Below are 12432 nucleotides of genomic sequence, written 5' to 3' on the forward strand. Positions count from 1 at the left end.
GGCTTGGAGTTATCTGTTCATGATTCCTCAGCCAAAGCAGCTATCAGCTTCTGTGATGATATAAAGGAGACTGTGATGATAAAGGAGACTTATTTCTCCAAGCATTCTGACCAATATTATTTCTTATAAAAACAGCTTTGTGTTGGTACTGTTTTACATTATGTTTCATTACAGTTTTGGGCCAGTGTATTTTGAGGTAGCACATAAAAACAGAGAATGCATTTCATTATATTATTAATGTAATAAACTTTTTTACTATTATTTATTTTTTTCCTTTTCAGAGGTCATTATTCTCAGACAAAAGTCTGAATTCAAACTCAAGCTGCAGCAACTCCAGATTCATTGCCTACTTTTAGTAGAAAAAAGATGACTTGTACTCAAGACTTACTCAAGTATTTTATATCTAAAAACTTCAGCAGTAAAATGTACCTCAGGCTTTTCCAATGTCTCTTATCATCTTGCACCGTGATATCCAGGAGGAAACTTCTAATTTTTCACATCCAAAGCCAAAACTACAGATCTCTGTAGCACACCTGAGGTTAATGTGCTTGTTTTGTGTTTTTTTTTCCTCCTGTGTAACTAATTTCTGCATAGCACAGTTTGAATAGTGACAGAACTTTTGAAAGACACTGTGAGGGAATGATGTGTACAGCCATGTGTACACAACTTTTGTAAACACAGAGTCTTTTTCTGAAGCAAGTGATTATTTTTAACTGCTTTAATGTGCTATTCCATACAGAGATTTGCAGGCAGGATATTCAACTTCACAAAAATTGAGAAATGACTCAAGAGATAGGGGCCATAACTCAGTGCTATAAAGTTTAGGGAATGGTCACCTGCTGTAGAAGTTGCTTCTCTGGCTCAGGCTCTAATTTAGTATTATCTGAAAATGTTGCATGTTGCAGAGGAAATCAACAGGGAAGTTGGTTTTGCTATTTGAAAGCAGACGAGGAATGATGAAAAAGCCAAAAGCATATCTGATATCCTATATATAGAGGTAGATCCTAAAGTAATGCCTCCTATTTATTACCATGGAAACTACAACAGATACAAAGAATACAATAACACTATTTGAGAGAGCAAATTCTTAGCTATATAATGCTGTTTTTCAACAGTCATCTCTATTAAGTATGCACTTTTGCCAGTAATGAACAAGAGCCTGCATGCCATGCGCATAAAGACTTGCTCCAGCAGAGGTGATCCACTGTTTCACAGCTGCTACAATTGCATTGTTGCTAGAAAAACGTTGCTCACACAGTCTATCTCCACTGAACTGAGCAAGTGAAAGCCAGAAGGTGCCAAACCCAAACTATACAGGGAGTATTGTAGGACAGTCCAGCTTAGATTGGCAGTTTCTTCCACAGTCTTCAAACTGGTATGGGACTTGGCATTTGTGCGTTGCAAGAGAAAGGTTGTCTTCTTCTCTGGCCTGAGTGTTAAGTCTGAGCCCTCAGCTTAGTCAGTGTTGTGACATAGCAGTCAGAGCTGACGGCTTGCCTGGGCCCCAGGAAATTCACAAAGATTGTGCCTTTCCTGCTCTGAAAGAGCACACATCACTTAACTGGCAAGGGCTGTGTAACCAACTTTTTCTTCAATGGGGAATTCACATCACCACTCCATGGACTACCATTTTGACTTCAGCTTGTAGCGATGACTCCCTGTCTCATCACTGGTAATGATGTGATCTGGGAAATAGTCACCTCCAGCCTTCTATTGGTTCAATTCCTGACCAACTAGCATGCAGCGTCCTTTTGTTTCAGTATAAGCATTTGTGGAAACCATCTGGTACAAAAGTCATCCAACTCCTGTGTTGCCTCCATCGTTTGCAATACAGTTAAGCTGATATTCAGTTCTGTACAAACTCTTGGTTATAAACCCACAAATTCATGTGGATGAGCTCATTGGAGCAGTCTTCATTTCATAATACAACAGGTGTGCATGGCTGTCTAGAACATGGCTGGTCTTTCATTTCACTGTCACCAGAGCTGAAATGTGCCAGCCACTGCTTTACTATGCTAACATCCAGTGTTTCATCTCCATAAACATTCAGCAACCATCAACGAATATCAATGGGTGCCATTTTTCCACATAGAGGAATTCAGTTCCACTCTTCTGCTTCATACATACTTCCATGCCGTGTCAGACTCCAACCTGTCAGACTGCCCCTCTGCTGCCATCTGTCACGTGGCAACAAACTTCAATGGAGCATTGGTGGGAAGGTTCAATCTCTATTCCATACCACCAACATCTGCCTCTGATATCAAGGGCCAACTTAATATAATGGAAGGCATTACTATCACAGCATCTCTCATACAGCATACACTAAATATATATATATATATATATATATATATATATATATATATATATATGTATATTTGGCAATACCTTAAATGTCAGTACTTTCCAGGTGACACATCTCTGCTTCAGCATTGCATAACAAACTTTTTTAGTGGATCCACAACTAGTGATAGCATGGATGTGTTTTTCAAGTAAGACTGCAAGTGTTTCAGAAACATGACACACGCTTATATATGCTGTAGACTCACAGCATGTGTGATATGTGGCTGTTTCATATCCCAACACCTTCGGATTTTTTTTATTATTTTTTATTTTTTTAAGAGTATTTATATTTCTCACACCCCCAGCATATGCAGACTTTTCACTTCCTTGAGGACTCAGTTGGGCACAAGTTCATTACTACATGGTGGAGCAGAGCTTTGGAGAAAAAGACCCTAAAAATAAATCTTCAGTTCAAGATCTGAAAAAAAGAAACTTCCCCCAAAGGTGACCTAGTTTTCAAGTTCCCAGCTGCACTTCAGGCATTCCTCTTCGTACTGGCTAAGCATGCAGTATCTTTTGCCTTATCAAATAGAATCACAGAATGTCTGGGGTTTGGAAGGGATCTTTGAAGATCATCCCATTCCAAAACCTCTGCTGGGGGCAGGGAAATACCTAGGGGGAGGAAAGGCTAGATGATTACTTTAATTGGCCAACAGTTACTTTATGCCTCAGACTTGTATTCCAGTGCTGAAGTTCAAAAAAGAAAAAAACAACCCTGCTAGACCTGATAGCAAATTTTAGAACTGCAGTCTGTTGCAAACTGGATATACGCAGTACTGTTGATTTTAACCACGTACTCCTGTGGCAGTTGTGGTATGCAACTCACAGATTATTCAAATTCTGTTCTTTACATGCTCTCACTTGCTTTATATTTACATTACAGCCAAGATGCAAAGAGACAGTTAAAAAGTATATGTATGGATATGCTATTTTTTCTAAAAACTAGACCACAGATTTCATAGTAGCAGTACATGGCATTAATATGACATATTTATGTCTTTGTGGTAGATGATTATGGCAGGAAATGGAGGTTGGTGAATTAACCTCCCTAGAAGAGTGAAATATGCTCCTATAAATTGAACTAGATTAATGCAATACATTGGAATAGTTCCAACTCTTCCAACTGCAGCAGGCTTTTTTCTTTTTTTTTTAATTGTAATTATATTGCAAATGGGTATCTTGGACATCTAAGCCACTCAGCATGGAAGTGCAAAACACAGGGCATCAATAATTATGAGCATTTCCTAAATCTAGATGTGGCGTTTGACTCACACAGATAGTTGAGCTACATACATAACAATGTTAATAAGTAGTTCTTATACCTCTTCGTAATTTAATTTTTCCATCTGGGTACACATGTGCAGAAATATCATGCATCCTTAAAACGTTACCTCAGAATGGCATTACTGAAAAAAAAAAGCCTGTCAAAATGGATTAGAGCTTTTGAGTTTTCTTAATACAATACCCTAAGATATTATAGTAGTATTCAATAGAAAGTTATCTCTTTTTGCACATTACCATACAGATCAGATGTTATTAGCATTAAAAGAAGCTTAAAAGACTGTCAAATCTCTTTGGATATGTCCAAACGTGATTTTATCTTGCAGTTCATTATAAAATATGGTTTACCCTGTGAATCACTTACTGAATCATGACTCAGTTTTAGTGCAAGCAAGTAGAAAGACGATAAATAAAAACTTTGGAAGTACTATATAGCTCTACCCTTAACATAAGCATACAACAAAATATTGTAACACAGGATATTAGACTAATTCTGGCTATTGACCAATGCTTTGAGATGTAAAAGGAAACAGTTCCTGCAGATCAGAGAATTATACAGCCAAACTAGCTTTTGTAAAGAGATGCTAGACTTCATTTAGTTTATACAGTCACATTATTGATTCTGCTACCGGAACTGTAAGATCTTAATCCTGATAAAGCTGTTGGATTTATATCTGCTTACATGAATTGTGAATTTGGCTGAAACTGCATAATGGAACCTAAAAGAGGTTTTACTGAAATGTACTTGAAATACCTGACCACATGGTTTTATTGCAATCAACTCTTAGTTCTTGGTATATCAAAATTAATTGTAACAAAGCAACATACAATGAAATATGAAGTCAGAGCACTTGAACATTGCTATCCTCACGTTTTAGTTTGAGTTCTGAATAATTGTAGTGTAAGTAATTTGTAAGCTTTCCTTTAAGTTCTCCAGGGCAACCCAGTATTTGTGTTATTTTCTAAACAGCATAGTCCTGATACCGGTCTTACTGATAGAAAAGATCACAGATTTCAAATGGTTAAACTGGAGGATGGATCCCTGTCCTAATACTACTTTCACTGATACCAGAAGTAAACAGTATTTGCAGTTACTGTGCAGAACAGAAGCCTTTTGGATCTCCAGTCATAGTACTGTATTACATACACAGCTGTATTACATACCACCTCATGGCTTCAGAACTTATCTGTAATATAAAGTTAGAAGCCCAGAGAAAAGTAACACATGTTACTGTGATAGGCAGAGAATTGGGACCAAATGGATCAGTACATAATTTAGTCTACTTTTATTTGACAAACTTCTCATACTATACTAATATAATTTCCACATGAAGCAAACTTCTACCTCCAAGTTGATCTATTAGCAACCTGAAGAGTTGCAGTAATATCAGCAAGGATTGTATCTTTCTATCTAGATTTAAAAGGTTGTGATCATAGTAGGATAACTGAGAAATAACATGGAGAAATTTGTTTAGTTACTAAAGCGCTAGAAGTTTTTAAAAAATAGTTTATAAATCAGGCTGTAACACACAGCACAGTAGGCTTAGAAAGTTTCCTGCAACTGACCACATATAAGAATAGAAGCAGAATTTTCCTCTGGAGTCAAGTGAATGCTGAGCTTAGGAATGGAGTTCTTAAGCATTACAATTTCCATTATACAATGCCACACCATCTGGTAGAAAGTGTTCTTATAATCTACACCCTTATTGAAACCACAGATATAAAGAACTTCTTTCATTGCACTTTGTTAAATTGTTAAATTTAGTTACATCTTTGGATGTCTGAGCTGTGATCAAGCCAACAAATTGTTTGGGATGCATATTATGGAGTTATGAACACAACAGAATAATATTGGTGGGGAAAAAAAAAATCTCTCAGTGAGAAAATAGCCAGTAAAGGGAGTGTAGGCAAATCTATAAAATGCCTGCATTATGAATAAGCTTACAGCTAACAAATTTGAAAGAAGCAATGTTAATGTTTGTTTCTCTACCTATATTTTAGATTCATGTGATAAGAAGGTAGGCTCTATTTTAGGTCAAACATACCTAGTAAGAAACAGGGCTACACTTATGCCACATATAATTTCAGTTAAGTCACAAATGTGGATAAGTTTATCAGACAAGATTAGCAGAAACATGCACTGGAAAAAACAAAATTATTGAAAATCAATGAATTTTACTATAGTCCTAAGGATAACAAAGTATATGCATAAGGCATATATACAGTATATATACTAGATAAGGGAATAGTACTATACAATTTTCCATTATAAAGGATAAAACCAAAGTCAGCACTAAGTAAATACTTGGCTTCTTTAACTATTAATAGAAACCCTCCCCCCTTCCTTTCTCAATTCAATGTTTGTTACAAAGCATAGTCAAGATAAGTGAAAAGCCATCTATCTTCACATACAGACCACTAAATCTTTTCCTGTGGTATTCGAGATACCAAAAAAAGTTGCATTTGCTCAATTCCATCCCAACTGAAACTAAGACACTAAGACGCTAGTTATCCATCCTTTAAACTGAAAAAAAAAACAAAAACACCAAAAAAAACAAAAACAAAAACAACCCACTTTCAAGCAGTACCTAGAATCGATTTGTATTTTTCACAGAAAAGATACTCCAGAAAAAAGAAGAGTCAAGGAAGAACTCTCATCATGCACATGGGGACTATTAGATGTTCCATGCAGAGAAAGAGCATTCCACACAAGGAAATAATCTTACCCAGCAAATTCTCCACCTTGGGCTTGTGCCTGGCCTGCAATTGCATCCATGATGGCATCTTGGGAATACATGCTGATTGGGGTGTTATACTGGGCGTGAATTATAGTAGCCTTGCCGCCTAGGCCTTTCACCTCAATGGGTTTGTGTGTAGACAGGGCAGAGTCCTTCAGGACACTGGGGTTGAAACGCTCCGTGAAATCCGTACTGGATTGTGCAAGAGTGAGGTTCAACAGGAAGGGAGGGGAAGAAAGGAGAAAGGTGTGATAGTTAAGTGAGAGAAAAACTAACACAGGAGTGTATATGTGTATTCATGGCATCTCACCACAAAAGCTTCAGTTCAGAGAATAAGAGTAACAGTTAAAAGCTGGCTGCACTCATGAGTGACATCTTTGTGTTGGCTATTGGACAGATAAAAAAGGTGAAGAGTTGTCTTCATAAAAAATCCCTATGTTTTTCTCATATTTACATACATTAAAATTGTTCTCTTACATGCATATGTAATCGTATTCATGCACATAAGCAAAGGCACACGTATGTATGCATGTCCATGGATGTATTCACATCAGCGAACTCCCCACGAAGGTCATACACAGCACTAGGAAAGTACAATGAGGTGAAGAAATGTCAGCTTCTCTATTATTTAGAAGATCACTGAGCATAATTAATCACAGTGAAATTTAGTACTCGTGCCTTTTCATGCTGAAAGCCCTTCTCAGGCTCTACAGAAGGCCCACGTGTTGCAATAACATGATAAATGTTCAGTCTCAAATCTAATTATCTCATCGTGCAATCAACATTGTGGTCATATTTGGAGGAAATACAGCCATCTTCTTCCAGTGGCTTCGTTTATGAGGGAAGACTTAACTTGAGAAACTGAACTATCAGTAATATAATTGGAGTTCCCATAGCAAAAGGAAGAGTTGGTTTAATGTTGTACTTCAGCTAAATTGCACCTAGTTTCCTTGTACTGCCTAGCTGAATACTGTTACCATCCTACAGTTTGGACTGAGCACTGTCTGGATTTTTAACAAAAAAATCAAAACCTCAGCTGTTAGTCACTGAAGTAACTGCCCTTCCTTAACCTGTGGAATATCAGATTAATATCCAGCCTGCTGATCCTACCCTGCCAACAGCAGGAGGATGACAGCAGTGCAGCTTCTGAATGCTCACCAGGACTAAGCAAAACTGAGAAATCCATCCTTTGGGAAATGCAGCTATTTCACAAAGATTTCATTTTGAACTGAGCCAAAAGCTAAGAAAGGATGTAACCCTCCTGCCCAAAACAGCAGCAGCAGTAGTGCAGTAATTCTGAGAAATGTAATCCAATCTGAATAGAATAAGTTTCATTTTCAACCTAAAACCATTAGATCATATTGACTATATTAAGTCTTCTGCTGAATTCTTTCCTGTAACTGAACTACACCTGCTTTGGTAGTGGAACAATACTGTTCCTGTCGGTCATGAGTGAGCCATGGAGTGTGTCTGAGCACTAAATCTGAACATCCAACACTGCATTGAGGAAAAAAGAAAATAAAGATGGCAACCATCGGACAGTCTTCCAATGATTAACAAAGATGATGCTCCATCACTGAATCCAGCCAGGAGACTCCACTATGCTTTAAGCTTTCTCTGTGGTGGGATGCCCTGACTGCAGATGGGCAGTAGGAGAGAGGCAGTTACATGTCATTCAGCAATACTCTACAGAACAAAAACAGCAACATGCTCAAGGAACAGAGACATAAATAAGCACATGCTGTACTACAGCCGTAGCCTTTAATGACACACATCAACGTTATAAGGAAGGAAAATGGAAAGCTGAATTAAGAGATGATTTTCACTTTTCCCTGAACGCATAAAAATACATTTTCACATCTAAAACACCTCTTCATCAACTGTTCTCCAACATTGTATTACTATTCTAATGACATCATCTGTCGAAAGGTGATGTGCAGAGATGTCCAGCATGTTATACTTGACTTTACAGCATGCACATGCCTTACTCTAACTGTATCTCTTTGCTTTGTGATATTCTCAGCAATCATCTACTCATTACAAACACATCGGTCCCCAAGATCCTGAATTTACTGTTCTCATTTCCCCACACTACAAGGCTTAATAGAGATCCTAAAGCCAGGATCTGAGAAGACTGTGAACAAAAAGATGGAGATTAAAACTGACGCTATAAAAGAAGACACGTAAAGATATGTAAAAATAAACACCAAAGAAAGGCAGTGACACCCTTACAACGTGACTTCTGCTTTCCAATGCAGTCAGAACAATTATCACTGTAAGGTGTCAAGAGCTTTATTTGTCCAAAGGAGCTACATCGGTCACATGACATTTCTCCAACACCTCACTGAAATCAACAGAAAATGCCTGTCCAGTGTAAATTTCAAGTATTAAATATTATTTCAATTTTATATATTCTAGTAGCAACCTTCTCTTATCAGTTTAAATTTGACATTTAATTAAAACAGTTACTTATTTTAAGCTGAATTTAGCCCAGTCTCTTCAGCAATTTATTGACAACATTCAGCTCAGAGACAGAAGAGGACTTTAGGGAGAATTCTTTGCCCTCATCTTGGAAAACAAGATCAGAGCTGAGTATCTGTAAACTTCACTAATAAAGCAAATCAATCACAATTCCAAGTCAAACATGTATACTTATTTGGGGATGATTTTTTTTCAATTAGAGTAAGTTTCTTTTTAGTTCTTTTCAGTATTAATATCTATTGTCAGCCTAAATTCGAATTCTAATGGAGTGTGGCTTAAGAAATTATCTTAATGCTTAGACAAAAACACATCACAAATAATGCCCCTAAAAAGACTCTGATGAATCCTAAAGTCACAGACTACATAAAGTTAGAAGGAATCCAATCATGACTGTAGAGATGAGCAAGTCTGAAAGCATCTACAGGAACTAATTAAGCACAGATGCTAAGTCCATTTGCAGAATTAAAACACCACCAAGAAATGCTAAACACATCATGTGCTTAGAACAGAGCACCTCTGCACAACAATGGCAACATATGATGCTTGCCAAGCCAACAAGACTTTTAAAAAAAATGCTTGTAAGCAAGACACAGCAGGAAAATCAGGGATCATGCTACCCCAGAAAGCAAATCTTCACACATACAGCATAACACAAATACTTAGCACTATATGAATAATACTAACTTGGAAGTGGTGTTGGTTATAACCTAAAAGAAGAGAAAGAGAACAAACAACATCATAACCAAACAGAAAGTATCAGTAGTTTTTACAGTGCAAAAGGAAAAGGTAGTTACAGCTTACTAAAGCTTTAAGACCATCTGCAAATAAGAGCAAAAATAAATGTATGCCTGAAAACCCCAACATGATTAAGAAAGGAAAAAATGCAGGGATTATAGTTTATCTACATGGATTTAGTAGGTACTATGGCATTTTGGCTGACCCTTGAGCATGATGTTATTACTGTACATCCCTGAATGTGCTGTTATCAAAGTGTATGGTAGGAAAAAAAAGTGTTTGCAGATTATATTCTCAACTAAAAATAGTAAATGTGTTATAGAGATTATATTCATCCCTTAGGTACTAAATATTCAGGGGTGAAATTTGTTCTAGTCAGGTCATCCTCAAAATCAGTATTGCAAGATTGACTTTTTTGTCTTACTTGCTGGAGAATATTAAAAAAATTTTTTAAATCTAAAATTGAGGAATATGCCTTATTATTTAACAAGCTATTGGCTGAAATTCTATTGCACATACATTATGCCGGCAACGGTGTAAGCCAATTAATTTAAGCATAGATATTCCTAATTTTCTCACTGCGAAGACAGTCCTTGTGGTCTGTATTTTTTTTGCAATCCTTATCTGAATACTTTATTTCCTGTGCAATGTACACAGCCTGAAAAAACACATGGTGTATTCTGCTTCACTCCATAAGCAAGAAGAGACTGTGACTTGAATGGTAATTCCAAAAGAAACACAATACCAAGCTGAAAACATAAGTCTTATGCAGTCAAAGCTGGGAGCAATGAAGAGAGCATGCTCAGACTGTCATATTTTATGTCATTGCTAATAACTTCTGTTGATTTCAACAATGGCTTTCATGGGCTGCATGTATATTTTCCTTTACTTCCTTCAAAGCTTAGATGATATTCACAGATGAGGAGAAATGCATCATAATTTGAGCAAATGAATAACAAAGAGTTCAGAATCAATTCGTAATCATTTCTTCTTATTTAGCTTCATGCAACACAGTTACTGGGCACTACCCCTTCCAACTTGCTACTGCAGTGCTGGATCCGGAGCAGATGTGGGACTGATACAAAGCACTGGACAGCAATTTTAGATTGACATTCAAGCCAGAATGTTAGGCTTTTTCTTTTGGGGAATCTTTGATATGCTGCCTTTTATTTATTTATTTTTTTTTTTAAACATACAAGCATTTTGCAATTGGTTCACCCTGATGCATTTCTCATGACTGAAAAAATCCTCTTGTGAGTCAGAACTGCAGTAAAGGATTTGTACTTCTGCATTTCCACGGAAAGGACATAACAGACCACCTTCTGCAATTACTGTTCTTCAGCCTCTCAGACTCAGGAATATTCTTCTGATTTTATAAACCCTACATAAAGCCAAATATAACAATCTGTTACAGGAACCAGCAGAGCTATATTAGGAACAAGCTGTAGCCTGTAAGCATATCACTGATCCTATGTCCATTTTAGGTACCTACAGGACGACAGCTGGGCACTCATTTACAAAGAAATACGGTGTAAGAGTATCATTTTCTGAAGTGGATTCTGGTGGATGCTTTAATCTTCTAATCCAAGTCTTTGCTTTACACATACAATGACAGAACTACAGGATCCTTACCATTGGTTTTAATGAAAGGATATATTACAAAAACAAAAATATGTGCAAAGATGAAAATCATTACATGTGTATACTAAGAACAGCTCAACAGCCACATATCAAAGATTTTTTTTTTTAGGTGTGAAGGTGTTATCGGTTTCCTTCAAAGAGGAGTTTGTTTATATTCGGTATGCTATGAGAAAATCCTCTCTGGTTCTGAGCCACACACTATTTAAGCTTAATCCTAAATATGGACACATGAAGGACCCAACTTGCTGCTCACGGGGGTCACGCAGTAAGAAGCAAGTAACCCAAGCCACCTGGCAAGTACGTGCAGGACAGGTATCAACAGCCCTTGACCTACAATGTGAAAACTAACTTACACTGGAATGAAAAAGAACGCGTTAGAAGTTGTCACTCATTCTTCACATTTACTAATGTTCCCCTTCAGGAGCATAAAGTTCTGCACTTCTAATGAACCAACTCCGTGTTTTTTTACCCTGGCTCAGGATTCTCAACTCTTTATGTAAAAGTGCATCAGAGCAACAAATGCTCTATGTTTCCTTGACTTCTTCAGAATAAATCTCAAAATTAGTTTTAGCTTACTGACAGGATTTTTCGCGGTGAAACCTCTGACAGCAATTCACACAACTGAGCTTAAATGATTTGGTGAAAACAGCAAATTGAATTTGTATTTCAACCAATCGAAACAAAATGCATCTTCAAATTTACCCCCAAACCTGCATTTTCTTATAGGTTTTACTCCACTGATAAGTGCATGCCCATGAATGCAGTTTTGAAGTTTCAGAATCTCACGACCTCTATACAGTATCTCATCCAAAGCAACAAAGTCTAGAATGGATTTTGCAGGGCTCAGAGTGCCTTCCTTGCATGCTCTTTCACATAACAAAATGGAGACAAACATGAATGATACAAAGTCCCAAGGTAGTTACGTATTTCACCTTACTATCACTTCACTAAGAGCGATTAGAATGATGCCTCTCATTTTATGGTTAACACTCCACTGGGATTGGGAAATATTTAATGTATTCATAAGTTTATTTGCATGTAAACAGATTTAGAATGCTCTAAACCTCAGAGAATTACCTGAGAAGATGGGATAAAGGCAGTTTTAATGTGGTTTTGTTTTTTTAAACAGAACATTTATATGATTTTTTCATATACTGTCTTGTCATTCAAGTTCATACACACTTCCATGTCAAGTGCCATTCTGTCAGACTGC

The 12432-nt window shown here is 37.0% G+C and overlaps 1 protein-coding gene across 4 annotated transcripts in view; it reads right to left on the bottom strand.

Moving 5' to 3' along the window:
* Nucleotides 1-12432, bottom strand: part of LDB3 (LIM domain binding 3) — a 122005-nt gene that overhangs the window by 48777 nt on the left and 60796 nt on the right. For 2 of the 4 annotated variants that reach the window (XM_042862728.1, XM_042862729.1), the window contains exons 5-6: nucleotides 9528-9550; nucleotides 6351-6554 (exon numbers count right to left, since the gene is read on the bottom strand). The exons of the other annotated variants lie outside the window; for them this stretch is intronic. In XM_042862728.1, coding sequence (XP_042718662.1) covers nucleotides 6351-6554; nucleotides 9528-9550 — 227 coding nt within the window. The remainder of the gene's footprint in view (nucleotides 1-6350; nucleotides 6555-9527; nucleotides 9551-12432) is intronic. 4 annotated transcript variants of the gene reach the window in all.

Source organism: Lagopus leucura, unplaced genomic scaffold (assembly GCF_019238085.1).
Source record: "Lagopus leucura isolate 7727_CA_CO unplaced genomic scaffold, USGS_WTPT01 Super-Scaffold_739, whole genome shotgun sequence".
Lineage (NCBI taxonomy): Eukaryota > Metazoa > Chordata > Aves > Galliformes > Phasianidae > Lagopus > Lagopus leucura.